The following is a 25,129-nucleotide window of genomic DNA, read 5'->3' on the forward strand; positions in this document are numbered from 1 at the left end:
TAGTTTTACCTGCAATACCTGTATTACTTGAGGATACTGTAGCTTGTGTCTGATCTTGTTGGTGAAATGTTTATCGACCAGTATATTGCAGATCCTGCAGTGGAGCAGTTTTCTATCTGTAGCTCTTTGTTTTGAAATATTAACGAGTTAAACTCAATGGCTGTAAAAAATTGTTTTGATGTTTTATTAAGTTTCTTGACACGTTGAGCTGCTGCCTGAAAAAGTTTATGTGACAATAATGCTCATGATAGTAGAAGTTAAATGTATGTGATCTGTGGAAGGGAAAATGGTGAAGAGCAAAAGTAAAGGAGCCAGTGGGAGAAATCTTAACATATTGTGAATCATTTTATTTTTAGAAAAACACCAGGCATTAACATACTATTAATTTAATTAGTATAATCTTTTATTTTCAAAAGCTTGCAGTTGGAAATTGCTTTCTATCAGGACGAACTGGTAGAATCATAGAAATCAGCTTCATGCACACTGTCTTACATCTCCAGTGGAAGTAAATTATATCATATTAATGTCTGTGTCGGATCCTTTCTGGACCAATTGATGGACTGGACAACCGTCTCTCTGCTGAATCTGGGACTTGGAACAATTGTTCTGATGTTAATTTTTTGGAAATTGCTATATATGAAATACTTAGTCTTAGTCCTAGGAGACCCCTCACTGGCTTTTGTGTGTCAAGATAGTCTCCATATGTTGTTTACCAATTTTCTAAACATGGCTGTTTTGTGTCTGAATTTATTAAATGGTTTTGATCCATTTCCAGCACTTGCAGATACAGGAATTTAGTTACACGGTTTTCATAATTTTCCCGGCAGCACAATTGGCATACTGGCTGGATGAGGGGCACTATTTCAATCAGGAGAGACTTGATTCAGGATTTAACTATGTTTATTTGACAACAAGCGCACAGAAATAATGTGAATGTTATAGTCTTTGGTATTTTAGACCCTTGTGTGATAATCAATCTGGATTAGAAGGGAGGTGAAGCAGGGCGTAGAACAGGAACCCACCCCCCCCAAAGCTAGACACTGGTGTTGGTTCAATTAGTCAATCAAATTGTTTGAATGGCCCATATTCACAAACATTTGTCCCATACGGCTTCACCAGGTGAGACATCCTCTGTCCTTAATTCTCTACAAGAGTAAGGAAAAGCTACGCGCAAAAAAACAATGAACAGGGGAAAATGTAGAAACCTCAAGAAGAGCGCCATGTGAGGAATGCCTCTCTCAGGATGGACAGAAGTGCCGTGCGTAATAGGTATACTGTGTCAGGCAGTCTAGTTGAATTCACTCCGCGATGAGCTGCCACCATGAACAGATACTGCCACAATCCGCAATCCATCAACCAATCCTTAATCCGGATCCAACATCGTGACCCCTGATCGGCTGCCATACACGATACAGGATTATACATACGATTGGTTGAGGTTGGGGATTCGGATGAGGTGATGACGATTCTGCTAAAGACTGGAGGAAATTTTGGTGGAGGAGGGTTTTGCACTGAATGACGGCTGACAGCGAAAGAGAGGAGAAGGGATTTAAAGTTTGACAGCCGCTGAAGGACTGGCTGAAAGAGACTGATTTGGCCATTTAGGAACGCCAACAATCAGCTGATCAATAAGCAGGTTAAGTCTTCCTGACTGAAAGTGCGCTGAGCTTCATGACTGTTCCTAGGTATCTATGAATTGTTATAAAGATCCTCGACAGTAGATCATTGTTGGCCAGTAGAGCGCCTCCAAGGCTCAGACAAAAGCGTAATTCTAGGTGAATTAAAAACAAATGGCAAAGGTGAAAAGGCTTTATGAAATTGACAGAACTTGCTCTGCCTTAGCAGAGATATATCTGAGTATATCTGAGAGCCATTCTAGTTCAAAATGAAACTGCACAATTGTAAGATGTGAATCTATTGTAATATCTCCCTTCTCTCCTGCATAACTATGACAGAAGGGATTTTTAGAAAGCCATCCTGGGAAATGTTGGATGCTGCATGAAATACAAGTAGGTGAGACGGACAGAAGGTTGCCTTCACCCCAGAAATGCAATTTCCACAAAATCACAGCTGGCAAATACAGAACACGACAGAATGCTGACAGATAAGAGTGAAAGAACATAAGACAGAGGATATTTTCTCCCTTTGAAAGCAAAATAAACACCATTCTCTAGGTAGTGAGATAACTGGGAGCTTGTCTTGCCAACATGAGTTATTTTGCTCTATCATCCTGGTCATAGCTCTTGATAGAAAATCCCATTGACCGGTTGCTGAGAATAAATGTGGAGTGTTTAGCTCACTGCTACCGACTAATGATGCCATGTTTTATGTGATCTTTTTATGATGCCATTTTAGACTTACCCATTGCTGCCATTTGGGGCAGTCAGCAAATAAACCTGCAATGTGTAGCTTTGACCGTTAAATTGTCAGCTACTCAGTACAGCTAAGTGATAGCTCAAGCTCTTAGTGAAAATTCAAGCAGGTTGAACAGGGCTGGGAAGTGGATTGAGGCCATTGTATCCTCACATGTGGTTCATTAAGCTCACCACTAGCAGTCTTCTTGTTATTGTTATGCTCCCCATAGGATGAACCTTCAATGATCACCCTAATTTTTCAGAGTTCCACCTAATACACCACTTACACTTGGATCAACCATCATCACATTGCAGTTCCATCACGGCATCCTAGGTGAACTGCTGCCCTTCTGTGTGTGTGCGTGTGTGTGTGTGTGTGTGTCTACATTAATCACAACATGTACCTGATCATGACATGTCATGCATGAATCTTATTCCCCATTCCGATTTTGTCGGAGCAGCTTGTGTAAATTTATCTAAATTTTTGAATGTATTGGCAATTGACGTTGAGTTCATATTTAATGATGCATGGAGATTGCTCAGTAAACTTATGTTCAAGTCCTTCTTCACTCTCTGTTATCAACTGTTTCAATGCGAATAGATCATTTTCTGTTCTGTGCAGGCAGATGCCACATTGGCTCTTATTTTGTGAAATATGTTGACATCTGTGAAATGGATTAGCAGACAATGGGACTCATGCAAAAACCTCTCATATGAACAGATTTGTTCTTAGGTGTTCTTGCATGTATAAATGATTTAAGAGAATTGGTGGCATTTGCCAATTTACAAATTGGTGGGATTTACCAATTCGATATAAAGTGCCAGTTTGAATTTTGCCAACAAAATTGAGAGAAATAAAATATACAACTATGAATTATGTAATAGAAAATAATATTGTATTTACTTTGACCTGAAATCTAATCAGTTAATTTTTGGGTCCAAATGAAAACTGGTCAAATATATAAAGAATTTCCTTTATATAGTTTATACATTTTAGAGTAAGTGAACACATTTGAAAATGATTATCTTGATGCGTTCTTAAGATTATGTGTTCAAGATTCAATAATTGGTGTTGTTAGGTAACTGTGATCTTGACCTTTGATCACCAACTTCTAGTAAGGTCATATATATATGTATATGTATGGATTGATGGTAACCATCTTTTTTCAGGGCCGAGGGATTATCAAGGAGATCGATAACTGATATTTTAAACTAGTAAAAAGATATAACATTATAAACTATGATTTTTATTTGCTAGTTGGCTGAATGAATTATAAATCAGCGAATTAACTTGTTGACTTTGCTATCACATGAATCTGGATCGCTCATGTCACTTGAACACAGAGTCTTGGCTGTTTTAAAGTACAGGCCGTGTTGTACTGAGCATGGCCTGTACAACACGGCCTGGAGCGAATCAAACAATCACTTGAACATCACCTGATGTTCAAGTGATCAGTACAGGAAGTAAACTTCCTGTACTGAAGTAAACTTCCTGTACAGGAAGTAAACTTCCTGTACTGATCAGGTCCTAATAACTTGTGATGAGTGTTGGTGTTTATTTGTTAAAGTGAGAGGAGGTCAGCAGGAGTTTGGAGGAAGACACAGGAAACTCCAGCATGGTACAAACCAACCCTCTGATCATTGTGCAGCAGTGGACCAGAGAGAAACTCTGTATTTTAACTGTTTGTTACCCCCTTCTTCCACCAAGCTGCTTCATGTTAACAGCTTGTTAACAGCAACATGCAGCAGAACAGCAGCTCTGCCTTTGAAACACAGCTCCACTCCGGCACTAAAGTCGCTCCACTCCGAGATGCGTTCCTCTGCGTTGGTGTGTATCACTTCAGTGGCCTTCAGTGTTGATAGGTGGGACATTGCTCGAGACCACAGGCTGGTGACCATAGACAGAGAAAGGTGGCTGTACCTGACCAAAAGTAGCGAACTTTAGATTGTATTAATATTATTGGCAATCAGATAAATAAATTACAGATACAGATAATCCAAAAAACTGCAAATATAGGCCCTGATATTTGCCCAGGTTGATAATTGGTCGGCCCTTAACCTCGGCCACTGGCTGCTGTTTAGAACATTAATGTGTCCGTCAGGGTGATAGTTACCACTTTGGGGATTCCCCCAAAATTTTACAAAGTACCATGATCATGTCAAAATGCATACATGTTCAATAGTTTGAGATCTATAATAAATTTTATATATATATATAAATAAAATACATAAACACCAGCCTCATACTGTGCTTAGCCACAATAAGCTAAAGTTGAGTCTTATGTACACATATGCAAACTAAACACATGAAAAGAAGAAAAGAGACATGACCTGACTGAAAATGCTAAAGACAGTTTATTAGTAGACACTCATCAGCCAGAAACAATAACCACCTGAAGAATGTCTTCCTGAAATACACCATTTGATTGGCAGTGTAAAATAAGGCAAAGGGCTTAAGATCATGTTTTTATACACTTTTGCACCAATGATTAACAGTTATACATTCACTTGTTACAGTAATTATGCTTTTGATAAATCTGTCCATACACCCACATACCAAGAAAGCTTAATTAGCTGAGGGGCAGCGAATTACGTCGTGTTTGCAGGAGCAATACTCATCATTATGCATAAGCTGTTTCGGCCAGTAATATTAGCTATAATCTGACCACAACCGAAACTATTTTGGGATTGCAAAAGCCAACGCACTATACTGACAAAGTTCATACAATATCCATCACCATAAAAGGGCTATACCACCAGAATTCTTAGAGGTCTTCAAAAGTTGATTATAGCATGTATAGATTTAAATGATGTAAATTTCCCTTTACTCATAGGCAAACAAAACCACTCTATAAAGTATTTTGTTACATAAAACACATTTTAGGTGAGTGGTGAAGCTTAGTGACTGCTTTATTGGAGACCAGCCATGCTGTAGGTTTTTCCCAGCATCACAGCAGATTGAAGTCATCTTTACATTCTAATAATATCTATAATATCTGTACCCAGTTTAATGTAGCTGTTTTATCTTATTATTTTTTGCATTCATGGTATTTCAATTCTTTCTTTTGGCATCACATTTAATCAAGAAGATTTAAACGCAACTTTTATTTGGAGACACCTAGACTAAAGTGTGCGCTCAGTATATTATACTGTACAGTACATATTTAGTCTTTTGAATAGTTCTGATTCTTCTTTCATATTAAATGATCCTCTTCATCTGTAAAAGTAGCTTACATACATCCATACATAAAGAGATGTATAGAGAAGCCAAATTGAACAATATTTTAGTTTGAAGGCTTAGGACCTATAAGAATTGCCAGTCTTTTTGCAGTTTGCAGTGCACATTGTGTGTGATCACAGTGTGGTCTGACCTGCTACAGTCAGAGCTTGAGAAAGTAGTTCACAGGTGGGTGGTGTGCTGGGAATATACCAGTTTAGCAACATTAGAAACAGGATACCATACCTGCAAAGTGTATATATATATACATATATATATATATATATATACATATATATATATACTGTATGCTTCCAAAAGATGTGGGGAAAAAAGATTGTAAAGCGTCTAAACAGCGTATTCAGTATTGCACATACTCACACACACACACGCACACACACACAAACACATACGCACATAGTGGTGTTGCTATTGGCAACGGTGTCGTTAGCCAGGTTGAGTAACTAGGTGGAATGCAGCTCATCTGTACAGGGTCATCTATTCTATTGAGATACCAAACAGTTCAGGGATAAGTAATAAAAGAGCTATTTTCCAAAATTATATATATCCATTTACATTAAAAAGAAAAGGTTGGCTACCTCCAGAGCAACCAGTGGTAACTATAATCCATCATATTTAATAATCTTCTGCAGTTTTAACGGTACCACGTATTGTATTCAGTCATTTGACTTCTCTGGGATGTGCCGGTTTTTAGGTAGTGGATATTTTATTTTGGAAAGAAACTCTTCAGTTACACAAAACTCTATAGTGGTATTATTGAAAGAACAGTGACATCAAAAAGGAAATAAACAGACCTTCACCAAGAAGCACTGAATATATATTCATATATATATATGTATATTTTAGAAATACATAGAAAAATATACAGTCATCTGAATGCCCATTATACAATTGTACATAGTAGTGTCAGAAAAAAGCGTTCATAGTGAAGTAGAAGAGATGTGATACGTACAGAGGGAATGAGTGTGAGATCTGTAAGTTGGAGCTGTCTGGAGAGTGTGTGGTATGAACCATGGAGAGGTTTGGCCACTCTCTTTATTATTATTTCACTAGTTTATATTTCACACCAAATATAAACCCCTGTTTTTGCGTCATTTCATTTTGGTTGCCAATGCTGTCAACAGAAAGTAATTGATCTGTTGTACTAAAAGATATTAAGAGATGATTGGCAGCAACATGTTGTACCCTGTGAGTACCTGGCTGTCCTGCATATGACAACCCATGTAAATACTAGTAGTGATGGGGCTGGGGAGGTCTTACAGCAGTGAATGTGTTAGACTAAAGCACAAACCTAACCGACAAAGTACAAAAATGCTACAATAGGTGCACAAAGCTTCCCAGTGGGCAGCACTGTACACATTTTCAAGATTTATACTCTTTACTCTTTTAAAGTGTTTTCATTTCTGTTACACTTTACGTTTAGTAAAACCAGTTACAAGAAATATCTGTATTATTAGGTATCGATACATAGAGGTATGCTGATGGCCAACTTACTGTAAGTCAAATTGTAAGTGCAAATATTTCAAAATAAAAGAGAAACTGTTTGCATGTACATGGGGGTTGAGGGTGATTGGGGGAGTCCATCAATACATGAGCCTCATCTGAGGTAAATCAAAAACTAATGAAAGCATAATCTAACATGTTGGGGTGTCGTTACTCTTAAAGTGTAGGGGCTCCAAAACTACTATTTAATGAAATATTGTTAAATTTTAAGAATGTGATGGGAAAATATCTGGCTCCATGTTGAATTAAACCCTAAAACATATTTACGTAACTTCTTAAGGTTTCTACCCTTACAATGTAAAGTGCCTTGAGATAATATATGTAGTGTTGCGCTATACAAATAAAATAAAACAAAATTTAATTTGCAATTTCTATTTGACTCACAGAGAGGCATAATTTACAGCCTGCAAACAACAAGAAACCTTTTTTAGAAACATAACATTTATAATTTCAAATGATATCTCACCACACACAGTGAATAAATACCTTGTATTTCAGCACAATTTTGTGTGTTTAATACGTCACATTAACATAACCTTTGTCATATAATCTTTTTAAATGAGGATAAACAGCAGATTTTACATGGTTGTTTTTTCTGATCTCCCTAGTCAGGTGCAAAGATCCATGTCATTGTGTGATCGAACTTCATTACCATCATTGTGCGCTGCCCGTCAAGCTAAAACGTGACCGTTGGCGATGTCATCCCTGACATCTTCAGAGGGTTGTGTCTCGATTTAAAAGAGAAAGAAAAGGAGGAATCTTTGTCAATTTGCTCGAATACCACTCATCCAAAAAACTCTTCGTGGCACACACTGCCCTTCTTTAGATCCAGAAGAACCCCCCCCCCCCAAAGTTTGAAGTTGATTGGATGAGCAGATGTGGAAACAATTGAAAGACGGGTAGAGATTCCTCCATGTAGAGCTAGATGGTAGAGATGTAGACATGGTGGAATGTAACTGTGGTTCAACTCATCTGTGAGTCTTTATAGGAAGTCAGTCAATATAAATCTTTAAAAGGCTTGGAGTAGTTAAACATCAAGTAGTCCATGTAGAAGAAGTCATAGACTCGCTGTCTCTCCATCATACTGACCTCTGAGAAGTAATTTTGTGTGATCTGCGTAGAGGTTCTCGTCTCGGTTGGGTTCCTGTCCTTAAAACTAGGCAGCGTGAGGTTCTGTGGGGCCCCGATCAATCGCAGGAAAAAGTTGGACTCCTCATACATGGTCTCAAACTTTCCGATGAAGTCGTAGTCTATGAGACAAGGGTTGCAGAGCTGGTTGGCCTGCTCCCAGTGGACGTCCATTCCCACGGGCCTGTGGACGTCCAGCAGGTACTGGACAAACTCCTTGAATGTGACCCCATTGCCCGTCCTTAGTGCTTCCAAGGACGCGTTGGCCCTGTACTTGGAGATGATGGGTTTCCCAAATAGTGAGTGGTAGTAGATGTTTGGATTTCCAAACTTGTCCCTATAAGCCGACACCATCCTCTCCAAGGGTTCTCGGACAAACATGACTTTGGTATACGTTTTCAGTCGGTGCATGATACCCTTTTGGTCAAAGCTGTCAAGCTTCTTGAGGCGGTGGTCATAGTGGACTGTATCATGGTTAATACTCTGAGTGTTGTAGGCCTGGCCAGCAAGCACCATCAGAGTCCTCTTCCAGTTGGAACAGCCCGCCTTGGGCACCTGGCAGTACAACAACTTGTACTTGTCCTCCACAAAGAGGTATTTCACATGATGCCGTGTGATGGTCCTGGAGATGCTGCTTTTGTACTTAGCACATATTTCCTTCATCAGTTTCTTGCGATCCTCCAATTGTTTGACAAGCTTTATCCAGCTCTCATGGCAAAAAGAGCCTGAGGTGGAAGATGTGAAGGATGAGGAAAGATTTTTGGAGGTGTGACTGATCTGGGGACTTGTTTTCAGCAGCTTGCGCTGTCTTTTGGAGACATGATGGGGGTCTATGTCCTGTTCTTGAGACCCAGGGGTTGCTGTCTGTCGGCTACTCTCAAAGTTTGGGAACTGCATTGGAGGAACCAGGCTGGACAAGACGCCCTCTGTTGCTTGATGGTTGTCAGATTTACTTCCCTCTCTGTCCTGAGTAGAAAGAGTCTATAAGATAAGATGAGATAAGATAAGAAAATATATGATTACATAAAAAAATATAAAATATAATAAAATAGGCAATTCAAAATACAATAGATTACATAAATTAAAATACAGAGGACATGAATATAATATTTCCCTTTCACCTCATGAGGAGGTAAACAGAGATTTTGAAATGAACGTAGATATATATATATATATATATAAGTACATATATATATTATCATAGGTATAAATAGTAAAACAAATTAATAATAATGATAAGAGACAGTAGCCGAGATAAAAAAAAACATTAATTATTTTAATACGTTAATGTGGACTCTCAGTTTGTGTAAGAACATCAAATTTATACCTTTGACCTAATAAAGTTGATGAACCTGAGCTATATTACCAGAGAAAACATGTACCCTGCATGTCTATTCATTACTCAAACAGACCACATGATGGTGCTATTTCCCTACACCTTCAGTAAAAGCCTAACTTCGTTCCACTCAAATGTCACAAACTGCCCAATGCCATTCATGACCTATCAATAAACTGAGCTGTGATATCATATAAATGTCCTATCAACACTTAATGTGGAATCTAAAGTGGAAACATCCACTGTCTGATTATCGTCAGATGACACCCAAGGCTATCGTGCATTCTGACATTTTATTTCAATTAAATAATGGAATGGAATCATAAAGCCAATGGATTGGATGTATAATTTTAATTTTACAACGGACAAGGTGATGAGACCATTGTGAACCCCCCCCCCCCCAACTTAAATGGCCATATTCTTTCATCTGCAGGGACATCTGGAGGGAAAAACAGGAGGGAGTTGTTAAGCCCAGTGTGTTTAATGAGCAAGGCAAGCATGGGACAGTGAACTGTGCACCAAACACTGTGTTCTTCAGGGCTCGCGATAATGTGAGCTCCTGATTGGTGCTGATGATGGAGGCCCAGACGGGAGCAGGCAGGGGTTAGACGAGAGAAGATACGGGAGTAGATGTGACGCCTGTCTGACATAGAAACCTAGTTTATGGATTCAAATCTCCAGTAAACGACTTTATACATAGACATACATATACATATATACATAGAAATTTAGGACACATTTTACCTCATGTAATTGTTTATTATCACCGTGCAGCTATAACAGTTTATTCTGATTATTTTCAGGAAGTGATGATCGCAGTTAGATGTTATCCAGTAGCCGAGTGGATTTTCTTTAGAAATCAAGGCCACTTTTAACAGTAGAATTTAATAATGACTGAAAATTCCCCCCAAAAATATGGGAGAAATCCTTCTACAGTGGAAGGTTAAAGAAAAACAACTCTAAGTGTGATGACACCCCGGGGAACCAAGGCCTGGTTCAACAGAGAGCGTTTACTCACTGAAGTCTGACTGGCTGAATTCACTGCGTGAGGTCAGCCTCTCTACACAGATGCTATCAGACATGCTGAGAGGTACACGGCTGACAATCACTTCTTTTTGCAATAGATAACAGTAGCGGGAGCAGTAAACACGTACCTCTCTGGACTGCCGTGGAGTGCTTCCAAGCATCATGCCTGGGGAGAGACAAGGGAAAAGAGACAAGAAAATCAGCACTTAAGTAAACAACATGTACTTGTGTCCTTGTGGAGGAGAGTTAAGCGTCTCGGATGCATCACAGGCTCCAGTAATTGAACGCTTCCATTCACTTAGCATGTCAACTTTTGATTCACTGGCAAACCCCTAATGCTTTACTAGTCCACAGACAGAAGGCAGGTGGTTCTGTCTACCTGTATGTAATGAGCGACAACAAAAGAAAGAAAGAAAGAAAGAAAGAAAGAAAGAAAGAAAGAAAGAAAGAAAGAAAGAATGATGCAGATCAAAAAAGAGGACAGACAGATGAAGAGGAAGAAAGAAAGCAATATGCTGCATGCAGACAAAAAGGGGAGAGGCGGGGTCTAGTGGCAGAAACTTGGACTATGGGCAGAGCAGGTCTCTGGTTCGTCTCTGGTTCGACTCCACGGAGAGACAACAAAAGACGAACCTGTATTGATCTGTCCAAAAATCCAAGAGTCTCCCTACCCTGTCTAGTGCCCCTGAGCAAGGCACCTTACTCCCCCAACATCTGCTCCCCGAGCGCCGTACATGGTCGCTCACTGCTCTGTGTGTCCTTCACCAGATGGGTCAAAAGCAGAGATTAAGTTTCCCTACCTGCATGAGTGTGCCTTTGCATGTGTTTGGGACTAATAAATGCAATCTTAAGCATCTTAAAAGAAAGACCAGAATAAAAAATATTTAGACAGATGAAGGGGAATGAAAGAAAGACCCAAAGAAAGATGCAGACCAGAGGAGAGACAGGTGAATAGAAAGAAAGAAAGAAAGAAAGAAAGAAGGAACGAAAGAAGCAACATGCAACATACAGACAAGAGGATAAACAGGTGAAGAAGAAATAAATATTAAACATACTAAGAAAGATTCAGACCAGCAGAAAGTCAGATGCAGCATGCAGCATGCAGAAGAAAGATGGATAAAGAGAAAGAAGGCAGAAAGAGGGAAAGATGCAGCATGTGCAACAAAGACAGATGAGGAGGACGGAGCAGGTTGCTGAGTTTCCAGAGCAACAGCAGCAGAAGCAGCAGCAGAGGGATTGGGTTTGTGGCAGCCCTGTAGACAGGTGCTATGAGTACGGGCAGATGTGCTGCAGGAGGACAGACGACATGTTTAGTGGTCCGTCTCCAGCTGGACATCTCCTTTCCTTCTCCCCCCGCCCCATTCAGCTGATATGTAATCAGGCTGACAGCTCTGAGTGGGGCTGCATGGCTGCCGATGGGGGGGAGCAAAGACACCACTGCCTGAGTGGCATGTCACTTCCAATCTGAGGGTGGAAGTGATAGGAACCTGCACGCGGGGCGGAGGAGGGAGGGCGGCTGATGCAGGCCACAACCTTCCCTAAGTGATGAGATCTGTAGAGCCCTATCTCAACACTTAACACGCCTCAGTGGGGAGGGAATAAAACTCGTTGCCCAGATGCTGTGTTGTTTTAGATTAGTATGCGCTGGAGAGCCCCGCGTTGCTGTCTGGCTCTGTGTGTTGAATCTTGTCTTCATTCTTCTGAACGAGACACTGGAGGAAGATCGGGTGGAGGAGGAGGAGGAGGAGGAGGAGGGGGAGGAAATAAGACGAGGGCCGGGCTAAGGAGGTGGCGTGTGACATTTTCTAATCTTGTTGGGAGCCGCTCTGCTATTTGATCTCCTAACCCTAATGATGGCTCGTGTAGAGGATGTGCATCTTTGCTATCTGTTTACTTTGGCACATATGAGACGCATGAATATTTATCAGAGCGCAGACAGATGCCACTGCCAGGGAAACGCATCCAAACCTAACAATAGGAAAAGGTCTCTCTGTGTCTCCTGCTCTGAAGGGATAAGGGGGGGGGGGGGGGGGTGTGAGTCGCACCAGCAACTCTGACCATCATGTCAACATACACACTCTGTTATCGATCTTGAAAACCCCATCAAGGTGGTAATTGAAATCTCCAAAGGTTTAATTGGTTGAGTCTAAGAGGTGTTTTGACTGGTTACGAGTTTGTCACAGCTGTTCACGTCTGTATTATCACACTTTCTCATTCTTTGTCGCGGCTTCAAGCAGAGCGAAAACCCCCTTTAATCCGCCAAGCTGCAGAACCATTGACAGACGTCATGATAGAAACGTGTGAAGCAATATATCTGGCTCCTAATACCACAAACACAAACCTCTCTAACCGCTCAACTTCTCCTCTTTCACGCTGGCCATGTGTATTGTAAATGGTCCACGGCAGCGAAGGAAGTTAGTGAGGGAGGGTGTGATTTGGACATATGGTAGATTCAATATGAACAAAAATAAACAAGTACCCAGCACTCTGTAGCAGACTGTGTGCCTTGAGTCTTTAAGCACTTCTTCGACTAGCTCATCGGTAACTGGGTCAAACATCAGGTCAAAACCACTGGCAGATCTTTTTGATCATTTGTATTTCCATATACATACTGACACAGACACAGTGCTGAAGTTCGTCAAAGCAACAATATTCATATAATCACTTCCTGTTCGGCAAGTTGTCTTTTATTTTGAAAAGTCGTGGACTTGGTTCTGAAAATGTTGTCTATTGCGTAACAAAAACAGATGACAAATGCAATTTATGATAAAATATCAGCGATTCACTTAATCATTTAAAACATATAAACCACCAGCGTGAACAGTAATGAAGCAGATACAGTTTCATTTTATGAAAACACTGACTATAAAATTGTCATTTAAGCTAAACCAGGCAGTTGAGTTCTGACCTCACTCTGCACTGTATCGACTGTGTATAAAATTCCACAGGTTAAGTAATCAACCCATTCCAAACAAGCAGGTTTACAATGGGCACTGCACTGGAGTAATTAGTTCATTGAATATATGATCTGTAATCATATCCTTTGCTCTGCATTGGATTGAGGATGCAGCATCTGACCTGGGCTGCTCAGCGCCCTGACAGAGGTTTTTTGTTAAGGATCTTGGGAGAATGAATGGGACATGTTGCGATTTGATTTGATGAATCTCGTCTTACGCTCAAACTGGGTTTGAATTTTGGCTCTGAAAAGGCAATATTCTCTCAAGCAGCGAGACAAATTACATTCAATGATGGGAAATTTTTTCCATGACAGAGTATAACTGAAACAAGTATATAACAATGCAAACTGAATTTCACTGGGATTCGTAAACATCATTTATCTCTTTAGTATCTATTTGGTCGAGGGTAATAGTTGCCGTTTGATTGCAATTTCACACTCTGTCAATTCCGTTCAGCATAACTACGCTATTGATTTTTTACTGCTGCGCAGTGAAACACTGATAAATTGTTAAGACTTGATGTTTTATCCAGTGAGATGAAGGGAATTTGTCCTGGTAATTCCACACAAATGTAGAACCTACAGTAGTAATGCAGATTATTCCCACAGATTGTCTAAAACTGAATGTTCAAGTTGGAAGTTGGTTGAGAGGCTGAATACACATTTGTTGTATTAAAGAAAAAAAATATATCAGCAGCATGAAAGAAAATATTAAGAATAAATGCACCAATTCTATTATGTAGTCTAGTATTCTAATGAGGAGAAACAGTCCAGCAGTAAAGCTGGAGTTGTTTTTACCTGCAGACGTTGAATGTCAAATTCTGTTATTTTGAAGTCCTCCATTAAACATATACAAAATGTTGACAGCGCAGATCAATAGAATTCCTCTGATAAGTTTTACTTTGATCAGGTATTTGTCAGGTATTTTATTCAGCTTTTCTGATGATGAGGCTGTAATAAAAGCAGAATAAAGACTTGAGCTTTGTCCTCAGTTGCCCTCTCAGTAACCTTGAGCGCCCACCTCTCTTTGCGAGCCAGAGCCCCGTGAATATTCATGCAGACGTCCCAGCCTAACTGCAAGGCTCCACATAAGCAGGGGCTACATCATTAGTGGATCCATTAACATCCTTCCCTCTCAAAGACCCTTGTACATGTCTCTAACAGAGACACACATCAAACATCCTTTTGTCTGCCACCACTGCCGAGGAGGAGCAAAGCACAAAAACAATGTGAAATAATGAGCTTGTCAAGTGAAGGATTGTGGCCCCAGTGCTCGAAAAGAACTTGTTAAAAGCTCAGTTTTAACCAGAGACGGTCCGGAGGGTGCCGGAAGCCGCGCGAGACACGTCCTCCCACCAACCCACTGTTCAGACCACCCTGCCACCATCAACCTTTCATTAGGCATTCTGCACACTGAGCCAGTGTGACCCGAACCAGCTGCACTCCCCTACCTTAACAAACCACCCACACCTGCACTCTGCGCACATGCATGCTCCTCCTCCACTTGACTCTGTGTGGGAACACAGGGCTCTGGCACGCTGGTGTGGTTTATCAGAGGGAAGAACGCTGAGGAACCGAGGTATTAGGCTTTAAGCTCTGGTTCATTGATGTTCTAACTTGTTGTGGTAGGAGATAAAACAGTAGATTCTGTTGGTGCAGAATTCCACAAGGACCGGACCATAGAGAGCTGCTGGGGGGAGGCGGAGCTGATGGGTTACTAATCAATGATTCAGGTTTGGAGCCGTGCTTGGAGAGGCTCTTGACAGACCGACCACGTCTACTATGATCTGAAAAGACTGTCTCATGAAAGAATGCTTGGAAGGTTTTTAGACTTTCTAAGGTGTTTGCTATTCAAAACACAGTAGTGGCAAAGAATGAATCCCTAATCCAGCTTAGATCCGACTGATTAGATGTACTGTAAACAAACACGCAAAAACCCAGGCAACAGAGTTAACCTACTGGATCAGTCGTAACCGTGGAGCCGTAAAAACCACACTCAATCAACCATATAGGATTCAGTATAAGAAGATATCAATGCAACAGCCACTGTATTTAATTAGATTGATTCATTTTTATTAATTTAAATAATCAAAGTTATAAATAGTAGACATACTGGTTGAATATTTAACAATCTAACCAGTCTTTTCATTCTGCACCTCACAACTGATGTCCAATGGTTAGCGGTGGAGAGTAAAAGCGCCGTTCTAGTATTTTTTGTGTTATGCTGCTAATGAACAAAAAAGTCTAACAAAGGGACAGAGTTGAAAACAGAAACTGATCCCAGGCGGACATTGGGTTTTGTTGCAGTCGTTTCGGCCAAAAGTGTAAAAAATAAAGTTTGCAAAAACATTATACAATATATAAAGGTGAAGCCAAATACTAATATGTAAAACTATATTTCCAGTAATACAGTATATAAAAGAGACAATAACTTGGTGTGATGGTGCAATGTAATGTTCAGCCAGGGTGAAAAAAGTCGGGGGCTGGTCTATCAATTCAGCGACTGACAAGCATGGTTGTCATCATAAACCACGAGACCTCCACTTGTTATATTAGATCACAGAAGAAAATAATCTAGGCCTACTTTTCATCCTACCATGTTTATCTATTGTAGCTATACTGCTTATTTGGTGTATAAACATTTTACAGGACACCTAATATGATGATATGTATTATCTACTATTCAACCTCGAACCAACACTGTATTAATGTATTATCATCATAATAACTACCCCGAAATATGTCATTTATAAGAATACAGCACTCACTGGGCACAATCATCAGCAGAATGAGGACTGGTGGATGAACTTTTACACTTTAAACCTTCATTGAAAGTCTCTTTTTAACTTTGGCCACTTGAGGGCAGTGGAAACAAACTACGGACACAACTCTGATTACCTCTCGCCCTTAACTCTTTGTCCACCACTGAAAACGCTCGTTTTTTAGGGTCAGCGACATCTTTATGTGCAAGTGTAGCAGAGATGCTGCTCTGTAGCTTCTTTCCATGGCACAGCACCATATATCTGTGGAAGGGTTGGTGCAGTCTTTAATAACTAAACACTACTAATCCACTTACTGAACCACTTTCTAAAGCCTATATCTCAGATTCCCACTGTGCTCATCTGAAAACTGAACCACTCACAGATGAAGGGCCACGAGCGGTCGACTGGCATCAGACGGCGTGTCACCTAGAAAAGGTCACAGAGTCGGAGCTGTAGCGTCGTCCTCTCAGGTCAGGTGACAGAGCTGTTTCATTATTACTGCAGTCTGCGTGGCGATAGCTTCTGTATTCATCTGGCATTTCTCTGCCTGGCTCTGTGTCCTAATTGCAGTGTATTAATGTTTACTGTTTGTTTTGAACACAGGGCAATTGCAGGCCATAGATTTATGCTTGTGAAGTGTTTTGTTTTATTTGTTTACATCTGTAAATGTCACAGATCAGAGCTGTAAATAACTGAAGCAGCTGTGTGGTTATTTTGATGGTTAGATACAATGTGATAAACAGTGGCTTCAGTGTGTATTAACCTGCCTGTCGATCAGCCCTCGCAAACCCTGTTCTGAGAATCCTCAGATGGCCTCAGTTCAATTCCTTTTTTACTGCCCCTAAGAGGCAAGGATGGAGTTATTAGTGAAATCCACGGTGAATTACATGGTGTACACAAAACGCAATGTATAGGCTCCGTTTTCACATTTGACCCCATAGGAAGGTTAAGCGTTTGGGTTCTCTCATTAGTCTAAATTCAAATAAAAAAGAGGACACATCCCGCGAACCAACCATAAATAACACATGCTTTGGCTCATAATATTCTGTGGCAGAGCACGGGCTGAGCAAACAAAGATGACATCAACATTCAGGGAGATAAAAAAACGGAGCTCGGTGGAGGACTATTTATGATGTGAAGCTATGGTGCTGAATTAACACCTTTGCTCTATTTTCAGAGCACTTTGCCTCCCTGCTCCAAAGCAGTGCAGCTGCTCTACTCATGCATCATCACTCTGAGCATAACTACTGATCACTCCCACATACCAGCTCATGAAGGGGTTAAGTCTGCTTCATTATAGCTACATTAGAAAGTAGTCAATATGATTAGTTTGTTAAGAAATAATCATAATGTTTAAAAAAATGTTTGATCCCAATAGAGGTGTTCTCAAAAAAACACTTTAAAGAAGGATTTGTATATATATAGAGCACATTTCCACAGACAAGATCCTCAGAAATCACAAAATTTAATGAAAAAGTCGAGGTAATTTGAATTGTTTCCTCTCTACAGACATATTGTAAAATTCTTCATATAGAGCCAAAATTGGGCACAAAAACGAATAGTAAAGTGAAACTGCCTCTGAGGGGCAATTATGTCCTCAAATCTTGAATATTTGTCCTGACGCTGGTTGCACTTGGCACTGAACACAGCAGGAGAGAAAATAATGAACTGCACGGATAGAACTCTGCTGAAAGGGGGTATCAAATGTGGCACTGATTACTCTTATGAAAATCCATTTTGACAACAATATACTCTCAGAGTAGATCCTACTTGGGGTAATTTCAAGGTTAGGAAATGCAAAGGCTTCCCGGGGCAGATTACCATGGAAACAGAGCGAGTCGGAGAGCGGGTGTGGTGGGAGGCGGCTTGTTTCAGTATCACTCAGAGGACGGGGCCCAGCGACGCGCATGAGGAGGGATTTGTAAACAAATGCTACCTGTCAGCGGCGAGGGGTTAAGTGAATCATCTCAGCCGGGACGAGGTGCCGGAGGTTTTAATTGGCACATGTCTCACTGAGATGCTGCGGCGCTCTTGACCTCAGGCGAAGAGTACACACTGCAGCACTCCCTCTCTGGAAACCATCTCCCTTGCCAAAGACAATGGGAAGTTGATGGGATTGAAAAAAAAGACCACAATCTGAGTGGAGTTTCAGTCAAGTTTTCTGCATCGAAGCCTGAAATTTGTGAGTTCACGCAGTCAAATGTGTGGGCGGAGCTGCTGGGGCTGCTCCTGGAGCTCGCTGAGGCACGGCGGGATAAGGAGGAGGACTGGGCGGAGGTGATGATGACATGAGAGGAGTGATGGGCTCTGATGTTGCTGTAGCCTGAGCACTGAGTCAACGATTCAAAGGGGAAGAGACAACCGACCCACTGTGAAGAGAAGCAAACTTTACAGCTGGATGTGTGAACAAAATAGTCACAGGGAGGTAAGTAAGAGTAACTCTCAGCATGTAGGATGAAAATAACCATAGGCCTCCTGCTGTAGACATCTAAAGCCATGTATCAGAAAACTTCTTGAGTTGTTACAATAACGATTTAAATTCCAATTAAAAAGAGTGAATTTACTATTATTATGACCCGTTAGGAGCTGTGTTTGAGGTGGAGCAGTAGGGTGGTCGGGAAAGGCTGACACTTGACACGGGGGGTGGGGTTGGCTTCCATTTTGTTGGACAACTCGACTCACCCTGTGGCGCTACACACTTGAGAGGCCGAGGCGCAACGGCAGCTGACGGCAGGTGGCAACCCAACAAACCTCCAGACAAGACAGGTCTCCAGTCAAAGAGTGACACAGAGCATGGACACTTTTTCACTATCTCTCTAACCATACGACAGCGTCTGAGCTGGCCAGGCTCGCAGCCTGGCGTGGCTGGAGCGGACGCTGAACAGACCACGGCGTGGTTTACTGGCCCGCTGGTGGAAGACGTCAGGTAGTTCGGCTGGAAAGCAAAAGGAATCTAAAACCTCCCTTGTCAGAGAGTCTGCCTGCACATACGTAAGTGGTGCCAATCGAGTACGACTCAAGAAGTAAATGTTACAGGTGAACGTGAAGGAGCTGAGAATAGGCCTTTCATTTATTGTTAGTGGGCAGTTCATCTGGTAACAACTATCTAAAAAAACAGTACCTCCATGTTGGAAGTAAATATTCACACCATATAGATTTTCCACCCAGGAATAGAAGCAATCAGAATAAATTTAATTGTCAAAACTTCGAAATTCGTCATATGCTGTGTAACATGCACAACCATTAAGGCCAGTGTCTGGAACAGGTCGACATTAAATGCTATGAAACCTGACGGATTGAGAACCGCATCAATGCCAACCCCCTTTATCCACTTGTCCTTTGGATCCATACTTTATTTAGCAACAGACCTCAGAATTGGCAACACACTGACCCAGCCCCATGTGACCATCACCAGTGCAAACAGGGATGTGTCTATAGGTAACTGCGCACCTTTTGTCTGCATATGCAGATGACACAGGCATCCTTGGAGTCCTCATTAACTTTGTTGTGGCCTGTCAAAACAAAATCAATAATGGGCATTTGCGCCATTCCTTCCTTCCTTCACCTCAAGGTCTCACAGACAAAGGAAATGCTTGTCAGCCCTCACACAAACCAATTTCATCCACCATCCATATCCTGCCACCGCCGAAGACGGTGACCTCATTTGCAGCCAGCGTGCCATCAACTCTGACGAGTGCTGTCAACAGAAGATTCCGGTCATCACAAAACAACCAGCAACAAATCGTCCTGCTATACACTGTAGAAAATAAAAAAAGTATAAGGTAAAAGTCTGGCAGCAAAAGTTAGAGTGAAATCACAGTGAAATACTTATAGTGATTCTGCAGAGATTTTTTACAAATACAAATACAGATACTTACATTCAGGAATAGGTTGTGTATTTTTTGAAATACCCTAACCCTAACCCTAACACTAACCCAATGTAATTTGTTGGGTAAAAGTGTAACTTGTGCATTACAAGGAAACATGAATGAAACACAACCACAACGGAAGTGAATGACAATGAAATTACTCTCTGGGGCATTTTTTCTCAGATGCTGATAGTGAAAAGTTGTTATTGTTGTTATTGTTATTATTTACGTGTGTTTTTCCTTTTTTGGGTGCTTCAAGGACGTGTAGCCTAATGACTCAAACTAACACGTATCAGACACTGAACATTTGCACTTTCTTTGTAAAAAAACAGCTGTAAAATAATAGGCTATGGTGAACTAATGAAACTATTCAATTATTCATCCTTAATGCAAAACAAGTTCCTAAAAATTAGCCAGCTACTAACTCTCCCCTCCTCTGCTCTAACCTGGAAAGCACACACACCAGTATCAGTGTGACGACTCATTCTGCTGCGTCTGCCTCCCTCCTGCTGCTACAGGACAATTACACACAGGAGGCGGGGGGGATGTTACATTTGAAATAAATAAATACACAGCAGATGGAAATTCCCAAAAGATCTATAATTATTCATCATGTTTCAACGCAGCAGCCACAAAGGGTTGGGGACGGTCATTCCTTACGCGGCTGGATCCTGGATCGGTCCATGCAGACATGTTTTCAGTATCATCTCAAAAGAACATGTGCCTCTCATTAAGGAGGAGGAGGTTTTATTTTTTGGTAGAAGTGTCCTTCTTCGTGTCTTTTTGTGGAGAATTTTGAATCCATATTTTTCCTTTTCTTGACATTTGAGGCTTGGTGCACCTGCTTTGATGACAAATTAGTTGCTTTTTGACTTCTTTTAAATCCATTTCCCCCCACAGTTTTTTTAATTTCTTCTAGATTAAAGTCAATGCCAAATTCTTCTCATCATGACCTCTTGGTGCACTGGCGCCGCAGTGAGGTGCTGTGTTCCGATGCCGCTGTGTCTTCGTTAAGCCGCCGTGCTCCCCTGTTCACCTCTATTTGCAGTGAGATTGGAAACAGGAATTGGCCCTGTCACTGTTTACCCTGTCCTCTCATTTGAGTCAGCCTCACGTTCTCTTACACAGCCCTTGTTTTCCTGTCAGAACACTACTGATTACAGCAGGGACTGATGAGTCCAGACATGTGAGTAAAGCACAGGGAGCGTGGCGGAATGCTAAGTGAATAGTTAGGGGACCCACACTGCTCCAGAATTAACCCTTCGCCTGCAGTTCACGTCTCTACATCACATGGAGTTACCCCAAAAAGTTGGATCCAGAGTGAAATAGTGCCGATATCTTTATTTTTCCTCAGAATTCCACAATGGGAATGAAGGGAATGGGAATAACCATTTCTGAATTATTTAAGTAAATGCAGATGTCGAAAGTTTATTTCTATATGTACTTAAGGTAAGGACTTTATTTGTATTTAAAGTATAGCATGTTAGAAGGTTATTTATATATATAAAGTATTAAATGTAAGCATGATTATTGTATTTATAAAGTGATAAAAGAAAGATTTTTTAACCATGATAACATTAAAACTTTGACAAATGGTATACCAACATTTTTACTGAGAGGAGGAAGATTTGCAGATTTTACACATGGCTGCACAAGCTGGGCCTATTTCAGTTCCTTGCTAACAAGACTTATGCTCTATTTAGATTACCTTCGGCCATAGAATTTTATATAATCAGCACAGACGATTCCAATTTATCTGTCGACACTTTTTGTGAGTTTAGAAAGTGAACTTTCTGAAGCAGCAGAAGAGTGGAGAAAAAAAAAAGGAATTGCGGGGGCTGTGATTGACGGGTGTGATATTTTTGGCATCACCACATTGTTGATTCAACAAACTGAAGAGTCTCTCCCGTGCTTTAGCGATTTTCATTTCGAGCGATTCACTTCTTGTGCTTTACATTCGCGTTGCTTGTTCAGTGAGGGTCAACATACAAGATGGGTATTCGATTATAACCTTGTCAATCTGGTCAACAGTCATTAATCTTAGTCAAACAACAAGATGCCTTAATCCTGTAAGCGCAGATTCATACAAATGTCGTATAACCCTCCCCAGTGAAGATAAACCATTTCCTTATTGGCACGGGGGTGTTAATGGCTCAGATTGATCAGTTGTCATTAGCAAATGCATTACGAGTTGGGAGGTAGAGGGCAAGCACCATGGGTTCACTTCTGCAAGCAGCTTTATTTCTTTGCCTTGGAGCCATGCATTCTTAACGTGCCTGCTGGTTCACCTTTGAGCTCTGACCACAGCACAAACAGGACCAGCCCAGGGCTTCATAGTGGCTTCTGATCCGCCTCCAGTACTTCCCTGTTCCTATTTCCTCACCTCTGGTCTCGCCTCTGTTTCCCTACGCATCCCCTCCAACTTGATTCTCTCCTGCTCCAGGTGCCGGCCCTTTATTTCCATCTCCCCCACCTCCTCCCGAGTGTCTTATCTCGTCTCTCCCCTCCACTCTGGTCCTCTTCAGCGTATCACCTTATGGCCTCGGGTCTCCAACCTGTAATTTCCTTTTGCACCTGGCTGTGCCCTCTGCATTGGTCCCCAGCTACATTCATAACCAGCAAAACAATAAAACAAAGCACCCAACAATAACCAGAACAACACACCTACAAAATGTGTGCCATTACATCTCCACTGACTAAACCGAAGGTTTCTTTATGTCCTCAACACTGCAGGGTGATGACTTAGGAGATAATGTCCTTCTTAAAGCCTTTTTTTAAATAAACAGGGGCCTCATGTCCCCCCGAGCTGGAGTGTGTATGAAGATCTGAACAAAGCAACTCTCAACCTATTCTTCATACAGCTCTGTGCTAACGAGAGGGGGGTGTGTGTGTGTGCGTGCATGTGTATATACTGTCAAAGGGCTGTCGCACTGACTGACACTCCCCCATGCCTGAAATAACTTACACACGTCAGGTGGCTGTTGGCCCAAGGTCCCCAGAGCAGAGGTGTCATTTAAGAAACACAGCTTGTTCTTGCCGCAGCTAACAGTGCATGCTGCTGACTGCCAGTTATGGAGAAAACAACCTCCCCCCCCCCCCCCCCCCCCCACCAAAAACAAAACAGCCAACAGCTGACTGAAAAGCAGCAATCACACCGGTGAAGATACAGATTGGAAATGTGTCTGTAGCATTGTAACTCTGATCGTCCTCTTCATAACATATATTATTATCTTAATCTTCTCTTAATTTCTTGATCTAACAGGCTAGGTGTAAAATTGCAAGTTGCAACTTTCAGTGGACACAGATCGTGAAAAGTATGATCAGCCCTTAACCTCAATCTTGCGTCATTAGGCATTAACCACCTTTTACTGAAGAGGTAACAAAAACGAGTGCACGCACACACACCTTGTGTCATTGTTTGTGTATATATGTGTGTACGTGTGTGCGTGTTTGTGTGTCTGACTGTGTGCAGTAGCAGCAATATACGTCTCGTTGCAGATGTTTTATTACACAGTTGAGGGCTGAACCTTGGAGAATAAACCTCTAAAGGAGTGTGAATTCAGTTTGCGGGCTATTTTTAGTTCCTGCTGTTTGTTTCAACACCTGATAGGTATTCATAAACCACGCACTTGCTTGAAAAATCTGCTGAAAACCATCCGTAGCATAACATCTTCGATCCCACACTTCTCCCCTGCATCTGTTAACCTGCTTCAGCATTTAAAATGCTCATCAAGCCCCGAGCCCTCCCTCGCTCCGCTCTCTCCGGCTACTTTCTTCTCTCTGTCAGGGAAAATGCCAGAGAGGTGCGGTGAGAGCCATGCTCCACTACCAGTGCTGGTAATTTGACAGCGAGCAGAGACGATGCAGAATAATTGGAATAGCATTTACGTGTCATTGTGACACTGATGGAGAGAGCTCAACATTTAACGTGCCTGGAATGGTGCAGGCTAAATGCAAGTCGGAGCATCCTGGATTCGATTTCACAAGTTGTCCGGCTAAAACTGTGGTGGGTTAATCAGACCAACTAGACGGCTGACCTTTAGTCAGAGCCCTTCGTGTCTGAGGCGCTTTGCTGGAGAGCAGACCGGAGCAATACAAATGATGATTTGGGCAAAAGTGGGGCCCTGTGAACAACAAGCCAATGCTGGCAAGAGCTGCAGGCTTTCTGATGTCTTAAATTGGACCTAACTCAGTGGGGCAGATGCATCCAGAGATAACAGGATGATATGACTGGCAGCTTTCACACAGTGATGAGTGGTCAGAGAGCCGCTCTCCCCATTATCAGGCGATGCAAAGAGGTAAACTACGAGTCACTTTTTGTCTGAAAGTGCACCGGTCCAGTGGCAGTAACCAAAAAGCATCGAGATGATATGACTGAGTGGTTTCACAGAACTTTTTAATTGGTTCCTTTTACTGAACAGTGCATGTCATCTCACAGATTCCAGTGTGGAAAGAGGGAGTATTCCTATTAGCAGATGACACACAAGCAAACCAGCTATACAGTCTGTCTCATTCTTCATCAAAAATCATCACAAAGATCTCAGCTGCACTTTTTCAAACTATATGGACAACAGAGGCTGCCTTGCTGAAGAGATGAAATATAAAATTTGAGTAAGTTGTGTTTGTGAGTCAGCCAATTGTGGTATGAGATCAAGACGCATTAAATACAACTATTGTGTTTGCAGGCTCTTTGGCGGCTCATTGGTGAGACAGCCAGGACGACTTCCTGTCCCCTCCTGTTCTGCTGTCACACTGGCCGCTGCTGCCAGCCTCGGAATAGAGGGACAGCACAGCGTAATGAGCAGGATTACCGAGGGAGACTGGCAGGAATAGTATGGTATCAAAGGAAATCCAGTCAGCGAGGGATATTCAGACAGCACTCTTGTTCTTTTATTCATTGCCTGTGCGCCCAGAGTGACTCAGCTCACTCTCCTGCTGTCAAACCCTGTCATTATCC

General features: G+C 41.6%; 1 protein-coding gene across 1 annotated transcript in view; it reads right to left on the reverse strand.

Moving 5' to 3' along the window:
* Positions 1–4,690: 4,690 nt before the first annotated feature.
* The window catches only part of LOC133954754 (carbohydrate sulfotransferase 8-like), a 166,883-nt gene continuing 146,444 nt past the window's right edge, over positions 4,691–25,129 (reverse strand). The window contains exons 3-4 of the mRNA XM_062389239.1: positions 10,714–10,751; positions 4,691–9,204 (exon numbers count right to left, since the gene is read on the reverse strand). Of these exons, the coding sequence (XP_062245223.1) occupies positions 8,092–9,204; positions 10,714–10,751 (1,151 nt within the window). The 3' untranslated portion in view covers positions 4,691–8,091. The remainder of the gene's footprint in view (positions 9,205–10,713; positions 10,752–25,129) is intronic.

Source organism: Platichthys flesus, chromosome 1 (genome assembly GCF_949316205.1).
Source record: "Platichthys flesus chromosome 1, fPlaFle2.1, whole genome shotgun sequence".
NCBI classification, from domain to species: Eukaryota; Metazoa; Chordata; class Actinopteri; order Pleuronectiformes; family Pleuronectidae; genus Platichthys; species Platichthys flesus.